The sequence below is a fragment of the Acanthopagrus latus genome, chromosome 4 (genome assembly GCF_904848185.1).
Source record: "Acanthopagrus latus isolate v.2019 chromosome 4, fAcaLat1.1, whole genome shotgun sequence".
Taxonomy (NCBI): Eukaryota; Metazoa; Chordata; class Actinopteri; order Spariformes; family Sparidae; genus Acanthopagrus; species Acanthopagrus latus.
The window spans coordinates 30,236,369-30,254,189 of NC_051042.1; the positions used below are offsets into that span (position 1 = coordinate 30,236,369).

Below are 17,821 nucleotides of genomic sequence, written 5' to 3' on the forward strand. Positions count from 1 at the left end.
TATTAGCACTGAGTGGGGTTTGTTTTGTTCTGCACCCCGTTAAAACTCCCTGGTTTAAATCTCTCCGGGCCTTACGAAAGGAGGACTGTCATTAAGCTTCTCTCTCCGGAGCTTTACTAGTATCTACAAAGATTTAAGCACCTCAGCAATGTTAAGTCCCTGCATGTTGTATACATTCAGTGAGGAGAAACAGTGCCGTGAGTCAGGTGTCGCGTCACGAAGAGCAACATTTTTCTCGGCAGCATTTAACCACATCTGGGAAGTGAGGTGGATATTTCCCATCAGAAGGTCAGTGAAGGTAACACCTACTCTGCAAAATCGATCTTTTTCAGAATGCGGCACCATTGTCCTCAATTTTTTTCTGCAGTCTCCTTCAAGCATATATCAAAGAGTTTTATCTTTCAGTTGGTTACACCCCTTCAATCCCCAAGTGACTAGTGAAAGGAGAACACAATGGGGGGCTACGCACAAGTTGAGTTTGAATGGTGGGTAGTAATTAGGGGGCACAAAAAGGGAGGCTTGACAGCGGGAGGATTGGCATGATTGCTGTTTGAACTGTTGAGAGTGCTTGAAAGAAAAAAAAAGAAAAAGAAAAAAGGAGGCTGTGATTAACTGTCAAGTCTCACAGGAAGACTCGGCCTATGGATGAGCTTCAGAACAAACTTAGATATCCTATAGGAGGAAGAAACAGTTTTTCATTTAGTTGCACCATCATAAACACTGTAACACGTCAAGCTGAGTTCCTACAGTGGAAATAAAAAGAAAAAAACTGTGGTGATGGTGACTGATCTTGTTTTTCCCTCGTCTCGAAGCGTGCGGTAAGACAAGTGTGTGGAAAACCTAAACACTTCAACACCTTTGTTGGCCGGTCTCACTGACAACTAAAAGACAAATCTTTCCACAACCTTACGCTGACCCATCCCTGGATGTTACACAGGAAAGGTTGCTGTATGTCATCCAAAAATACATCTGGAAAAGAATCAAACACAGAGATGCGAAAGAAAACAAATCTGGCCTGCAGATACCGGCGTTGGACCACTGATGTTTTATACGGTTCCCTAAACCTTGCCCTCACCAGAGACCTTCATTTTCCCTATAAACCATCACACAGGAAGTCGGGAACAATCACTTTCCTGAGAGAATAATAGACGAGAGAAAATCAACAAGGTGTCATCGGGTGCGATAAGGAAACGCAACAATGAGGTTTGGAGGAACTCCCTGCAGAGCTCAAGGAGACAGCTTGCCAGGTTGCAGGAGTGAAGAGTGGTGCAAGATGCACGTGTTTATATGTGTGAGTACATGCCAGCATCTATACATTCAAAAACAGTTTGTACTGAGCAGCTGGATGGAGGCGGGTCTGTCTTTACAAGAGGTGCTTAAGCTGCCCAGCATTGTTCACATTTTGAGAAATGTTTTGAAAATTATACTGGAAGCCCCGTAATGTGCCAAGAGACACAGCATGTCAAGCAAAATCCTGCAGAGAGTGAAGAAGAATAGGACTCCTGGTCCAGATAATATACCCAACTGTGTAATAAGATAATAATAACATGTCATGCCAAACAGCTAGCTAATGTCATTACTGACATTTTCAACATCTCACTGTCACCGGAGACGTTGTACCTAAAAAATCTGCTGTGTCTAGTCTTAATGCCTACTGCCCTGTTGCTCTCACCCCCACCCCCCCAGAAACTGGCTCTCCAGACCACATCCCATCACCAGGCCTGGACCTCACTGGTGGGCTTTCATATCCACTGCCCTCCACTCGGTCTTCACACACCTTGAAAACAACAAAGTTATGTCAGACTGCTGTTTGTTGACTTCAGCTCAGCATTCAAACACAATCTCACCCACGACACTGATCGGAAAACTTTACCAGCACCAGTTCAGTTCCTCTGGTGTTGTAAAAAGGTGAATGAAGCGTGAATTAAAAGGGAATCCAAAATGTTTTGATGAAATGATGAAAGACATGAAGAAAAGTCTTGGGTCTTGGGGTTTGAATATTTTACTGTATATTTCACGCTTCTAGATTACCAGTGGAAGGTTAAGGAGTGAACACCGTTAACATTTCTTCCACACATGAAGCATTTACAGGATTTCCACTCACTCCGAAGCCCGAGCCAACAGCTTACCCTCACTTCCCTAAACCAGTGGTTCTCAAACTTTTTGTAGGATGCCCCCCTACAGATAAAAAACTTTTAGTCAAGATCAGCACACTTTTATTTGTTTATTTTGCCCTTTCCCCTTGTCATCCGGCCGCACCTGCAGTGGCCCTACACCCTCCGCGGGTGGCCAACCTCTGAGTTTGAACCACTGCTTTAACCTGTGAGCGAACGTTAACGCCGTGCAGAATGTTTCATGCAGTACATCCATGTTCGTCACGCATGTTCGTCAGGACAAAGGGGGGGTCACAGGAGTGTATATACACTCCCAGGTATCCTGTTGTTTTTAGCAGGAAGGTCTTTTCTATAGGAACATAAAGCCAAAATAACTTCCTCTTACCCAACATTCCGTAAATATCCTCACAGTGACGAAGCCCAGTCACTTTTCACTTGTTTCAAATTGTCACACTGTTGCATCAATAATGAATCAGACTGCTGTGCTGTGTTTTTGTAGTCATGCAGGTAAAAGTTATACATACACTGTTTCTGTGTTAAAAATGTAAGAATGGATGTGAGGATAACTTAAAGTCAAAGTGAAACTCATTGATATTCTATAGTCGCTAAAATACAGCAAAAGTTTTTGAAATAAATGGCTGACGGAGTCTAAACTCGTGGAGTGAATCACAGCCAAGACCGAGCTTCATTTTGCCTGAGACAGCCGGGCTACCTGGTTAAATTGAGGCGCACAGTAGTGTCACATCAATTTAAGAGCGAGGCCTGTCGGTTCTGACCTTTCCTTCCAGCCCGGCACAGAGAGTCCCTCATCCGTATGAGGCCCGTGTCCAGCGTGAGTCTACAAACAGAGGCCGCTCGCTCACTCAGGTCCTGAGGAGACCAAATCAGATTACCAACACATATCTCCCACAATCTACTGCGACAGGATCGCCCCCCCAGGCAGGGCTGAAATGGATACAGCAATATACAACAGCCATGCGAGAGGCAAGAGGGAGGATGGCGGGGTGTGGGACCGGAGAGGAGAGCGGGAGCCGGTGGGTCGGGGAAGGAGTCGCACTGTTGTAAGCGCGGCAACAGTGTGACTTAATTGATTCCATGCCATCTCATCAATTTTGATTAAAATGAAATGAGCCTCTGTACGTTTGAAAAGGTTAAAACAAATTGAAGGTGGAAATCACAGCTGGTAATCACAGTTTGTCGAACAGCGTGCTTTTAATGAAGCGGCCCGCTCTCCATCATTCATTTCGGCCTCCGGTGTGTGTGTGTGTGTGTGTGTGTATACAGAGCAAGACTGTGCACTTTTTTTAGTGTGTGTGTGTGTGTGTGTGTGTGTGTGTGTGAGCGCACATCGGTGTGAACTGTTTCAGCATCTATAACATTTGTATTAGAGTCATGGCCGCCTGACAGATGAACTATTCTCCTGTTATGCCAGAATGGATTCATGGTTTGTGTAGTTGTTAATGTCTCTTTTTATTCTATATTCTTTGTTGATTAATTTCTTTTTTGGTACAAAGTTACTCCACAACAATGGAGAGCCGCGACTGTAATCTGATGAAAATGTTTGAATCTTGAACACATATTTGCTGTGATATTGACAGAAAAGATGATCACATACGGTGAAGAAGTGTTCCCAGTCTGTCAGCATCAATACATTACATTGTTTCCAAGCACTTTCATATTGTTTCTGTTTTGATAAGATGTTCCTGTAGCACACAGATACAGTCTCTCTTCTCCCCACCTTCTAATGAAAACAGGTTCGTTCACACAGAGGGCCAAACGAAACAAGCACCCCGCAATGCAGACAAGCCAGACGATTATAGTCATAAGTCACGTGTGCGAAGTTATTTTCTTTACGATATTTCTGAGGTTTTCTGTGCTTTGAACAAAACAAAAGGAAAGATAGATTTCTTGAAATATGCCTCTATAAGATTAGGCGGTCACTTTATGTCCTCGCGGTTTGACAGTATAGAGGCTGATAACAGAAATTATTCACATGAGACCACACAAACTCTGGCGACACCCTCGACGCTGTCTGGACAACAAAGGTATGTTCTTGACTTATGCGGAGTTCAAGCTGACAGATTTCCTCTCCCACTGCGCAACCAATAGCTTGATAACGATGATTTTACATACCGAAGTTATGTGTTATATCTCTAAGGTTAAGGCATTTGTTGTGGATGTTGACTTTCTTCATGCGCAGGACACTCCACTTCACGGCGAAGCTGCGAGGCAGGAAATGCTTTCTGACTTGAAATGGATGACATGACATAATTGCTCCCCTTCTCCTCCAGATGGTAAGCTGCTCCTGTGCAAGAATGGATTTTTCCTAATACTTGATGCTCATATCTGTCTTCTCTTGGAAAAAAAAGAGAGACAGTGATGACACTAATGTTGCCTCCTATTGTCCTTTAAGCTTGGTTGACAGTGACAGCGGAACGATTATTACAAAAGTTCTGACAAATTCGTTTAACGAGCACATTAATCCGCCCTGAATCGGGTTCGTTGCGGATAGATTGCCCTTCTCCAACACTGGGCGATCGTGAAACATAATGAACTCTAATTAACTGTTATGTCTTTGGATGATCTGTCGGCTTTTGACCAAATCGAGAGGAAATAAATGTTTGCTTTTCTTGAAAAGAAAAATGTCTTTGGCAAGAACTTTATGATTCTGTTGAGAATAATTTACGCTTGTGTCCCGAATTCTCTGTTTTGAATAACCATAATAGATCTTCCTTGAGCTTTCATGCACCAGAGAATCCGACTGGTTCTGCCTTCTCCCTCTGTTTTTTTTGGTCCAGCTCTCAAATGCGTGGCTTGTTTTTATTAAAGCCATTCTCTAAATCATCGCAGTAAGGTGTGGCACATCTGGCCGTGTCTAGCCTCTTTCTGATGGCCTTGACTGTTAGCCTTTTGAGTGTCTAGTGAACATTTTGTGAATCCACTGATTTATATCCCCAGAGAGCCAAAGCGCTTAAATATTTGGATTTTGATTGGTGAGCTTAAAGTCGTGATAGATACATGGAAACTCATCCTTCTTCTTTAATATGGCGAGTTAATGTTAATAAGATGTCAGTGCTGCCTGAACTTGTTTAGCTTAACAAGCCCTTCCTCTCCAGACAACAGTCTCTGTGGTTATGCGCTTTATCTGGGCAAACAAGTCCACCTATATCTCTAGGGCACACTTACAAGAGGTTCACTGCTAAAGTTGGATTTTCCTTCCTGTCTTACCACATTATTGTGGGCCTGTAATGTCCGAGCATAGCTTTTCTGGACTCCTTCTCCAGCTGTGGCAGAGGAGCATCCTCTGCCCCAGTTGGCCGGAGACTTGAGGCCTGTTACGCAGCGAAACTTTCACGGGGGGACCTCCTTGACAGCCAAGACTTCGTTCCCTAAACTAAATCCAGTCATCAGTCAAACGGCTTCAGTTTGCGTAACTTGTTTAACGTTCCAAGGCAAATCAAGGGCGTTCTGGGTCTTTCAGAGCTGTCAATTTCTGCTCCTATTTGTCAGACCTCTTGCTTGAAGCCAAGCTTGATGGTTTGTCAGATAAGAGGCTGTCTTCTATTAAGGATCTCTGCATCATCACCCATTGTTGTATCTTTCACTCAGCTTCAGGTGACATTTTTCCTCCCTCCTGGTCACTCTTTTTTTTTTGGCATGTCAGGGAGTCTCTGCCTCACTTCGATGCTCAACAACATTTATGACCAAATGAGGAGAATCCCTGCATCTAACCACTTAATTTAACAGCTTTTTTTTTTTTTTTTGGTCTCTAATCTCTAGAAATCCCTCCTCTCTCTACATTGAGGATGGTGAAAGGGTTGGATAAGATCAATTTGAGACTGTTTACTTGTTCAGTTTAAAGTGAAACTCTCGCTAAATGCAACCTAGGCTTGAACACGAACACTGAGAACATTGTTTGTGTGCATAGAGTTTACATTTACGTCGTGTTCAGAGATCGACACTTCTCACTCGCAGAAGGGAAACATCTGCTAACGTGAGTTGTCCAAAAACTCTCTTTTTAGTAAACTCTGTGTACACAAACAATGTTCTCAGTGCTGGTGTTCATGTGTAGAGACCCTGGTGATACTACCAGCAAAGTTTCATGTTGTGTCGAGCCTTCTTAGTGTTTTAAAAAATAGCGATTTTGATGCTATCTCTAATTTGCCCCAAGGCAAAAATATGGTAAATCTTTAAAGTGCCTCTTTCGTTGTAATCATGATTTTACACCAAGGTTTGACTCAGGTACATTAAAAAAAAAAAAAAAAAAGCCTAGGTTGCATTTTGGAAAGAGTTTCACTTTAAAGTCATCCATCGGCTGCACCTGTCCAAGACACACTGAGCATAATCTTTCCTTCTGGCTCTGTTACCTGCGATCACTCAGACCCTCGGCCATCTTATCTGGTTTCGCCTCAAGCTCAAGAGTTTTCTGGGGTGACAGTTTTCATTTGCACAGCGACATTTCAGACAACTAATCTCCTACAATCTCTCTTTGATAGCAGGTTGCTGGTCATAGCAATAAGGTTTATCCTGAGAGGGCGGGCGTCTGTTTCCCCTCCTTGCTTTAACAAATTGTTAAATGATATGATTTCTTGTCTCTACCTTGGATACATTTTGGTAAACTCACATCACATCCGGAGTTTAACATCTGGGGCCCCTTTCTTAAACGTATTATGAGGAAGAGGTGTCGTCCTGGAAACTAAATGTACTGGTGCTGTACTTTGATTATCCAGGATTTCAGTTTTCTAGCCTTCGTCTCAGGTCTTTTCCATTAGATCTTGATTCTATGGACTCCAGATTCATGAAAACATTTAACGTTTTCTGTGAGCTGGTAATTTGCTTGTTTCATTTTGTTCATTGGTGTCATGTCTGATTGTTTTGGGGGCTTTTGAAAAAGGGAACAAGTATATATAATTGAGGAAAAATCATCCATTTCTTGGCATACCTTGTGTTATCATGCAGGAGTTCATGGATGATTAAATCAAACATTTGCTGCAGCTTAAAACATTTGCACAGTTATTGATTCAGTTTAAATCATGACACATCAACATATGCATATACTTTTATCCAACATTTTAAAAAACAACATTGCTCTTGAGTTTTATGCATTACAAACATTCATATGCATTCTCTTACCTTTCCCCAAGCGTGCCACACCTTTAATCTGATATCTGATTCTTGCTTAAATCTCACCGTTGTCAAACTCCGACATTAATTTAAGGGGCAGGTCAAAATGCCAAGGATCGACTCACAGGCAGAACAAAAAACACACAGAATATACAGACATGTAATGGGTGACTGCTGCCACCTGGTGGTAGTTTGGAGACTCGGAGTTTACAGCTGTGGCCCCTTAATTGAACCTTCGCCTCATTAAAAACACAAAAAAGTCATTACAAGTTTCCTCAGTGGTGAATATAAATACACAAGCAGAATTACAATCGTGTTCTTGTTTTATTTTAAAAAGCAAACGCTGCAGTGGTAACAACAACAACAACAACAGAAAAAAAAAAGAAAGAAATCACATAATTGCAATGCACCTTGCTAAATAAATAACAGTGCTGCTAGTTAATCAGTAAGCATACCCCGCTGGAATATGCTGTTGTGAAGAAGCACTGTTGTCCTTTTTGCTCACAAATTGCCCTATTTTCAGTGGTTGATGTGCTTTAGTCAACTTAAAGCTGCGTGAACACGCTGCTGTCTCAGCAACAACAATCTTCAGTAGAAATGCAAATGGATACACATGCAAAGCAAACCTCTGGCTAATTATACAGCCGTCTTACAAGGTCTGTGTCCCTGAGCGCTGGAAAAAAAAAAAGTGTGATGCACAGCATGTATGCTCTTGGTAGACATTGCTTTAATACAGAACATCTGCGGGGTTGCCAGATTGGAAGGATCTTAATAAAGCTTACTGTACACTAATTATACTGCAACACAGAAGCACGAGGACTCTTTGCTTATGTTTAAAAAAGGTGTTGGTTTGGCAATTTTTTTTTTTTTTTTCACTCATTTACAAAGGACCACAAAGACAAAAGGGGGGAGTTGGGAGTTCACAAAGCTGCGTTCATCTAAGTCCAAGCAAGGGTAAACTCAGGCTATACAGAGGAGTATGTATCCATGTCGAGAGGCAGTTTACAATCTGGAAAAGGTACGTCATAAAACACAAACATTAGAACTCTAGAGATTGCAGGGGTTAGACAATTACAACATTTTCTGGTCAGTTTTGAACATATTTTTCATCCTTTGACCAGCTTTTCATTTGTTTTTGCACACATGCACACACACACACCTGCGTGCACACACACCTTTAGGAATAGAGGAAGATGTTTCTTGTGCAGTGGCTTTGGGGGGGAAGTGGTTCTTCAAAATCTCTATAAGGCACTAAAATTGAAAATAGAAGCACTCTTAAAACCATCTATAAAAAAGGCAAGCACATAACCTACAATATGGCTCTGCTGTGGCAAATGACTGGAATTTGCTTAAAAAAAAAGTCGTTGGAGGGCAGATGACACTTTTTTTTGTTGTTTTTCCTTCTCAGTGCAGTGGTTTCAGTGCTCTGTCTCTCGAAGAGAGAGTTCACGGTCATCCTGGTACTCAGTCGTCTTTTTTGTCAGAGGTGCTTTCTTCCTGTTTATCCCCTGAACAGCTCGGACCGGCCAATTCCAGATCGCCCGGCATCGCCTCCTGGATTGCTTGATATCTCTGAAGCTCCAGGTATGTGGTGAAGAGCTTGGCGTATTCCGGGTGGGTCGTGGCAAAGGCTTGAAATTCACCTGAAACGAGAAAAGACAGGTGCATGAGGAAGAAAAGCAAAAGACAGAAAATTTAGCCTTGCGTTGGACCTCCTTTAGGAAGAGTCCACTCACTGAAGGTGATGAAACCAGAGCCGTCAGCATCGATCTCCTTGAAGAGCTTGGCCATGTTCAGATCGGACACACCAAGAGCCGAGCGCAGCAGAGCGGTGAACTCCTCTCGGGTGATTCTCTCATCCTCATCTGAATCAAACAGCTGCAGGAGAGATGACACAAGCAGGGAAAAATTCATTCCACCTTCAAATGTGTGCACGTTTGGGAGAAATAACGGTTATTTTACAATGTGCAAATGGGTGGGTGGGTCTGTCAAAAAAATCTGGTAAATTTGCTTTTATCAAATTAGTCGGGACAAAAATAACTTTTCGGTAACGTTACATAAACACCAGAGCTGCTTGTCCAAAACCACGTTTGACATTACGGCCGGCAGAAAGACTCCATGTTCCCCCACAACAGACACACATTGTTAACTTGACATTATCCAAGCCTCTCTGAAGGCTGCCTCTGTTCTTGCTACAGTGCTGCTGCTGCTGCGACTGTCTGCCGAGCGCTGATATCAAATAAAAACAAGGCAGGGCAGTTTAGCTTAAATCTAGCACTTTTCTTTCCATCCCATTTGGATTTTTTGTTGTAATTCTAAGATTATCTTTACATATGTATCATAAAAAGTAAACATTATATATACTGTAGATCTACAGAGATACTTTGTTGCAGGTTCTAGTTACAGCATCCTGTAAAACTTCCGCTGTAATCGGGTGATAAAACTCAGAAAACAAAATATCCAACCCTAAAAGAATATCTCAACGGGAAATGTGTGATTGAAGCAACTCTGTGTGACCAGTGTGAAACATTTCTGAAACAGTGTTTGATTCCACGCCTTGAAGAGTTCAGGCTGTCCTGAGGAGGTCTACCTCTCAGACGGCTCTTTAAAGTGGATACCTCATATTTAAACACGCATATCTGTGTCGTCTCTGTATTTGTATTCAGCGTAGTCTTGTCAAAACTATAACTAACTCAAAAAATATCAATACATACCAATACTGAATATTTTTAGTGGTTTCAATGCTAAATCATTGCATCAATACTTGAGTACTAACTGCGCTGTTTCGCTCTCGTCTCCGACAGCAAGTTGACACGTGCACCACTGCACGCCCACATAGTCCCACTTCCTCCAGAAGTAAATTAGCTAAGATGCTGTTGTGCTTAACTCACAGTACATAAGCCTTCTTATATTAATCCTTAATTAAGAAAACCTGAAATTTTATGCCCTCAGTGTTTAGAGAATTTGTCCCTCAGATGAGCAGCGCAGCGTCGGGAGATTCCTGGAGTCGTACCTGGAAAGCCATTCGTAGAACTTCTTCGGTGTTGGCTGGTCGACACAGGATGGTCACACCGATGACGTACTCTCTGAAGTCTATGGTGCCATCTCCGTTCTGGACAGGGTCAAAGACACAGAAATAAATACACTAGAGATGCACATATGATTATAATGGATAGCACTTTACCCTTTTAATGGTCTAAAAATACAGAATTTCATTGTTTCGAATTTTGAATGCTTGAGTATAAGCATGACTTCTAATACGACTGAAAAATAATGAGACACAAAGGTTCTGAGGAAAAAGGATCCTCAGTGAAGTGGATGTTAGAGGCTGTTTTTATGCTTTTAGTCCTCCCGTCCCACTCAGACCTCTGGTGCAAATACCAGGGAAGGAGGCCAGATTAGCTGGATCATAGTTTCCTCTTCCAGGCTGCATCAATCCTGAACCCACACCACGATGACCCAGTTTTATTTCCACTGGTACACACGATACGCAGTGACGCTATGTGTGTGTGTGTGATATTGCAAATGGAATATTAAGATTGCTGCCATTACATTTCCTATAGGATGCGTCATGGCCATGGTCAACTAAAGCCAATCCCCAACACCCCTGGCTGTGTGGCAACGAAAAGGCACTTCGCTATGTAATTGTCATTTATACACATGTCTCTCACTCTGTCAAACAGTGCAAACAGCTCCTCGAGGGCTGGGTTGATGGGTAGCTTCAGGAAACTGGCAAACTCCTGGATGGTGATGCGTCCTCCTTTACATGAGCTGGCCATGGCTGCGAAGCCCTCCAGCTCCTTCCTCAAATTGTCCCACTTCAGACTGAGGGAGCAGGGGGACAAGGAGCCATACGTGTCATTGTTAATGTCCCTGCCTGGCGATGCCAACAGTGTGGTTAAGTGGGATGTTCTTACTTGAGTTTGCGGCTAATTTTGGTGAACTCAACCAGGCCGGCCTCCATCGGCAGCGTCAGCTCGCCGGCTGAGATCATCAGGCGGCAGTCCTCATACGTGTGGTCTGTCACTGGAACTCCCAAAGCACTGAAAGAAGACAGTTCGTATATAAGAAAAATGCTCGGCTCAAGTGCTTGTGGTGCTTGATGCAGCAGGCTGAGAACATGTACAACGTTTGGACTTCTCAGAGGAGTGAAAAAAACAAACTCACTGCAAACTAATGTGGATATAATGTCAGTAAAAATGCAGCATGATTGTTTGAATTTAGCTTCTGGCCATCACATAAAACAGCGCCGTCTCTACCACTCAGCACTGACTCAGTTATCTCTTCAACTTACATGAACTTGTTGTGTGTTTAGCGGTTAATGTTTGCTTATCTAAGCATATATCTTGTGTGTATTTTGCTGAAGCTACACAAAAGTAGCACGAGTGCATTTACGGCCACCGAACACTTACTTGGCCATGCTTGCTCGCACTCTGCTGGCAAACAGAGCCGGGGTTTTCTTCTCCTCCTCTGTGGGGATATGTGGCGGCAAGAACTGAAAAACAGAGCGAGCAGACGGGATCGGAAGATCAAACAGCAAAGAAAACTTGTAAAACTTTGCGTGGAAATCAAATCCGGTAATGCACTCGACACATCTGGCACTTGGGATGATATAGCACCAAAACCCAATGAAGGTTGCACACTTTCTTGGGTTGAACTCAACAACAGGGAGTGAAACTGATACCACCAATAAAGCTTTACAATCTTTTAAGGGTCAGTGTGTGGGATTTAGGGGTTGAAATGGAATATAATATGGATAACTATGTTTTCATCAATGTATAATCACCTGAAACTCAGAATCATGAGCTTAGAAAGAGTATTTTATATCGACAGATGGAGCAGTGTTGAACAGAAATGCTTCTAACAGATCGAAGGCCTACTGTGTTTTTAGTGGCGACCGCAGGAGATAGTGAGATGATGGGTATTCAGTTTGTGAAACCACATTTCTCTGTTACCTCTATCTCTACTGTGGTGTACAGCTGGCTCAGAGTCAGCAGCAGCAGCGTCCTCCTACACGGAACACAAAGCAGGACATACTGGCTCACAGGTAGCGACATGTGTTGCAATGCAAGGCAATAATATTGCAGTTACTGTGTTGCAAGCGTATTTACTGTCTAAGGAGAAGTAGCAGAAGACGCCGCCTTCGCCACATTATACACAATTTAAGGTGGAGAGACATTTCGAAGATACACGAGTGCAGCAGGCGTACTTACGAGCTGAAGCCCTGCCAAGTCCAGGTCACCGTGTCCTGGAGGAAAAGCAGAGGGGGGGGATGCATGAAGCTTCTTAAAACACCAACAGAGGGATAGACTAGTACACATGCTGCTGTGTCATACAGCTACACTTCTATATATCAGTCTCTATTTGTCAAGTTTGCCACTTCAGCAGGCCAAACCCATAAAAAAAACTGACGGCAAACACAACAGGATGTCAACAACGATGTGGAGATTCCACTTACTGATACGCTCTTTGCCCGGAAGGCAATAAACAAACTGTCCTGTAAGTGAACGTACTGTGCATTTCCCTCTTTGAATCTGCATTTATTTTCTATGCAAACTATCAGAGTACGGCGCGCCGCTGTGAACTTTGCTCTCGTCGCGTGAGATTAAATACGCGTTGATGCCGCGTTACAGTCACTCACCAGTTTGTTGGGATATCTCATGATCACGGGCTGCACAGGGACCCCTGGGATGAAGGCACCTAACACACAGAGAAGACTGTTATTTTTCTCATCACGAACGGAGCGAACGCTGACTAGCTGTAAGACAAACCGAAGTGAGTTCTCCCACTTGCCCTCAAAAGCAGTTATGTGGGTGTCAGTTGGTAATAAGTCAATGCACAAAACCACATCACATAACGAATGAATGGAGCAGTGTGGTATCGCGTGTTGCCTCTGCTGTGTGGCCCTGCTGCTCGGCAGATCCGTTTGCAGTAAATGGAAGATGTGCTAAACCCAACAATTGGAACTGACAGTGAATAGCAGATTGTTCTGTATTTCTCTCTGCTATTATTTTCCTTGTAATCAACGTGTTTTGTTGCAAAAAGGGGGGGAAAAAATGACACTGAAATGACGTGAAATTTGCAAGTTTGCATCTCACCTTGTTTGAACGTGATGAGACATGAACGATTTGTGCACGTTCCCTCTGGAAATATCAGGACCTGAGGAACAAAGCACCGGGGCAAAGGTTAAGATCGCACGCTGCGTCATTGTAATCAAGTATGTAATCTTAAAATGATGCTGCTTACAACAGGATGCATGAGTGCGCTTTTGAAATAACTGCTTTGAAAAAAGGAAACACAATTAAAACTACGTGGTCTTCTGAACCTGACAAAGGAAACTGTGAAACCATGCTAACATCCTGAGACACTGGTGATAAGCTTGAAGCTTTCTCTGCTGCTACAGTCCATTCTCTAACAGGTTTACACATCAGTGGCCTTTTTTTTTTTGCATAGAGGATGTTTTTTTTGTCCGTGTTGTGACGGACCTGTGGCCAGTGGCCGCCTGACTTGGCTCTGCTGTCAATCTCTTGGATCGTGTTCTTCCTGGAGTCCGGATCCTGTCTGGACACCAACACTGGCTGGAGACAGCGCACAAACCCTGCACAGAGAGCAGATTGTGGTTACTTACTGAAGATATCGTTAGACAGCACACTCTTAACTTCTCAAAGCACATTGGTAAATATCAGTTATGATGTCTGACACCAGGTAATGGGATTTCCAATGTGTTTAATTAAATGAAAGTCTATCCTGGAGGATAATGACTCTTTATTACTCGTGTAACAAGCCCCTCTTTAATCTAGAAAGACGGTGTGAAATTGTGCAGCCATATGAGGATAAACAGAAATTAACTAAGTGGCACGCTAGTTTCACACTTCTGTTTATTCACACACACACGATCTGGAGGTCGAGAAGACCAGGAAGCCTCCCCCCCACCCCCCCACAGACACATACGCCCTCCACTTTCCTGTCCTGAACAAAAAGAGCAAAATGAAACGTTTCTCACTGCCAAAGATGGGCGTAGCCAGGTTCTCGACGCGGGAGACGGTGGAGGGCAGGCCTGCAACAATGCACACGATCCCGTCAAAGAAGGTGGAGTGGGGCGCCACGGCCAGGATGGGGGCCTCGCCGCTGCCGACCTGCTTGCCCTTGACCACCACTCTGAAGCCCATGCAGAAGTAGTACGCTCTCCCCAGGGCGGCCATCACTCTGCGACACATGAACCTGGAGGTGACGGGAACATTTTAGGCAATCATGGTGCATTTTTTAAGGGAAAAAGAGATTTGAGTTCAAAAGGCACGACCTCATTTCACAGTGGGATCAGCCATGTTAACACTGTGTCATCAGGGTATGAACTCAATCAGAAAAGCACATTTGTAAGGGATTTTTTTTTATGGGCTAACTAATAGTCTGAATTGGAAGTGCTTAAGTAACAGGAAGGAGTTACACCACTCTGTACTTTCCTGTACCGCTCCATTGCTTCCCCAGAGAGAGAGAGAGAGAGAGAGAGAGAGAGAGAGAGAGAGAGAGAGAGAGAAATCATATTGAGACATGATGAACAGAGATAGGGAGCAAAACCTATGAATATTTAAAGATGCATCAATCTTTGAATCTCTCTCTGTTCATTGGGGCAGGAAGTTGAATGCAACATAATGCAGATTTGAAAGGAGACAAAAGCTCCCCAGACAAACACAGTCAGCTGATCAAGATGTTGTGGCGAAGATGTTGACCACTTAAATAGGAAGCAGGCACAAAGCAGGCTTAGAGTTTCACAGTGTCATGATATATATATATATATATATATATATATATATATATATATATATATATATATATATATGGGTGGTTTAGCTAATGTTTTCTTATAATTCCACACCCATGTTATGTCCTGACAGACTGAAAGTTGCTTGAAACTTGAAATATATGTCTGATAATTATGTTCAAACCACGCTATGCCCTGAAACCGGTAAACCGATACAACCTGATCGAAGAGTGTCTGAAAACTAAGTAGATTCACAAACGAGGTGCTGATTCACAGTGGGATTACTAAGAACGCACCTTTTTTTCTTTTTTACAACACCGGTAATCACTTGGTTTAACCACCGTGAGAATGTCTGTGCTTGGTGACAGCAGAGCAGTAAACTGGTGAACGTAGATAAGCTTCTCTTCTGGTTTCGGTCGGTACCTACACATGTTTAATCATTATCACTGAAAATCTGTGATCTAAGTTCGCAAGAATGTGCTTGTTGCACCCGGTTCGAAAGCGAAGAGGTAAAATACAACAATCCAACCTTTAGATATTTGCCAATACATGCATTTTTACACGCTTAACTGCCTTGAAATGTATTTACATACTGTGTTTATCTAAGGGTGTAGACACAGATGTATCTAACTGGGCCACCCATTCAGTTCATTTACACAAGACACACTTTGTACATATCATTTATAGTATCTACCCAACAAAAAAGTTCACTTCCTCCTAAGAATGACCCACCAATACTACTTGACTCCTTCCCTTTCCAAGAAACGAGGGGAAGTGAGCCTGAGTTCTGCTCGCGGTGCAGATACCATCAAGACAGAGCATGATGCGGCAGCACCACCACGCAGCTGCACATTCTTCAAGTCATGTCAGGAGCTATTATTTTGAGAATATGCTGTCATAGCAGGAAACCACAGAACACACTGCCTGTACTGCTTATTTTTGCTTTAGTAGCATTTACTATTTTGGTCCAGTGAAACTCAGGACGTTCTTGGTCGATTCTCAAAGCGTCCCTCCACCAAAAAGCAATGTTGACGGGCAACATGCGACTGCTTTGCATACCAACACAGCCTCGGTGTGCTGTACATGCACCAGGACAGGCCAAGTTAGACAAACACACCTGTCCGTGCATGTCAACAAGGCAGCTGCACTGTGCAGTTATTTAGTTCTAAGTCACTGAGGCTGATCCCCTGCAGGTCATGGATTCTGGTGCCAGTCTGGTGGTTATGGTGTGTGTGTGTGTGTGTGTGTGTGTGTGTGTGTGTGTGTGTGTGTGTGTGTGTGTGTTGCACTGGGGATATGTTGGTGTGCACGTTACCGTCTCCAGCCTGTCATTGGCTCTACGGCTCCTTTCAGAGGATGCTTGAAGGTTATGATGACAGACACCGGCCATGTCACCATGAGCACCAGGGACAGGAGGATGGCGCGGACTGGCACCAGGAAGATCCCCAGGAGGACGCACTGCATTTGGAGGAAGGAAGCGCACACATTTGAGTTCACGGGCCTGTAAAAGTGTAGGATTTGTGTACGTCTGGCCTGCTGTCAGAGTGAGCAGCGAGCCTGGCGTGTTGACATTCCTCAGAGCAGCAGACACACGCACGGGTCTGGACAGCTTTTCTAGAAAGCGCACAACGGCTCTCATTGTTTGTGCTGCACATAACGAGGCTTTACAAGCCGATTGTCAAAGCCTCGCTGCAGAAGATTATCGGCCCTGGTTACACAGCAGCCTGTGTGTATGTGTTTGTGTGTGTGTGAGTATATGTGTGTGTGTGTGTATGTGTAAAATCTCACACATCGGCTGATACACTGTCGCCCAAAGCGATGCAGACACACACACACACATATATATATATATATATATCTTCAAAGCCTTCCCTCTACATGACCACTGGAGTCGATACTCACTTTGATGACAGCGGCTGTGGGGAGCTTGGTGTCCTGGACGAACGGGTTGATGACGGCCGGCAGGAGCAGGGACTGCTGCCTCGGCAGGGCGAACACTCGCTGTGGCGGCATTGCGGTCCGGCGAACGACGAGACGGGCCGCAGTGTGTCTCTGCGTGTGTGTTTGTCGGACGCGCCGTTATGTGATCATGTCACTTCCTCAACAGGAGACCCCGCTCTCTCATTTAGCCCGCAAGTAATCGGACGATCAGAATCGAGGGGGGCCGAGCGCAGACGCGAGCAGGCGCGGAGAGCAAAGACCCGGACTGCGCGCTCAGGCTCCACCTACAACACGGTCCGCTGCTCCTGCTGAAGGGGGTCCGAGTGTGATGTTTGCAAGCCGTAGCAGGTGCTTTTGCATCATTTTGCATACGCCGTGAAGCCGGCTGTCTGCAGGATACTGTCGCCACAGCACAGGTATTTCCAGTAAATCTGGCGAGGGAACAATTTATGTCTGATTTCGGGAGCAGCGTGCACCAGGAAACTGATGGAGGGTTCAGACCTGCGAATCTGTGCAGGACATGAGCGCACAGACACTGGAGATAATGCTCAAGAAGCGACCGTGCAGCGTGTTACGAAAATATGTTATAATACCGTGTTTATGCGTTGGCCTACTTTCTGCGAGCTGTCACGAATGTCCACCAGATGGCGCTGTTTCACAACACTTTCTCATTTGGTCCAGGCCGTTAATAAACACACTCCTGTCCGCTCTCTGATTTCTTTTCTTTTTTTGCAGCAGCAGCAGTGGAGAGTCAATATTTACTTGGCATTTTATTCTACCTCACACCTCTGGATTCACTTCTGTTTTACTCCATTAGATGCATTTTACAGCTTCACTACAACCAGATTTTCCATTAAAAACACGTGCTCATAAAATATAATGC

At 44.0% G+C, this 17,821-nt stretch overlaps 1 protein-coding gene across 1 annotated transcript; it reads right to left on the reverse strand.

Annotated features, from left to right (window-relative positions):
- Positions 1-7,543: 7,543 nt before the first annotated feature.
- Positions 7,544-17,453, reverse strand: lpcat2 (lysophosphatidylcholine acyltransferase 2). Its single transcript, XM_037096247.1, has 14 exons — positions 16,900-17,453; positions 16,313-16,455; positions 14,242-14,459; positions 13,724-13,836; positions 13,337-13,397; positions 12,880-12,938; positions 12,452-12,486; positions 12,194-12,248; positions 11,651-11,733; positions 11,156-11,281; positions 10,910-11,063; positions 10,252-10,350; positions 8,975-9,116; positions 7,544-8,881 (listed from the first exon to the last, which is right to left on the reverse strand). Exons 1-14 carry the CDS (start codon positions 17,008-17,010, stop codon positions 8,703-8,705), a joined length of 1,578 nt encoding a protein of 525 aa, XP_036952142.1. The 5' UTR covers positions 17,011-17,453; the 3' UTR covers positions 7,544-8,702.
- Positions 17,454-17,821: the final 368 nt, after the last annotated feature.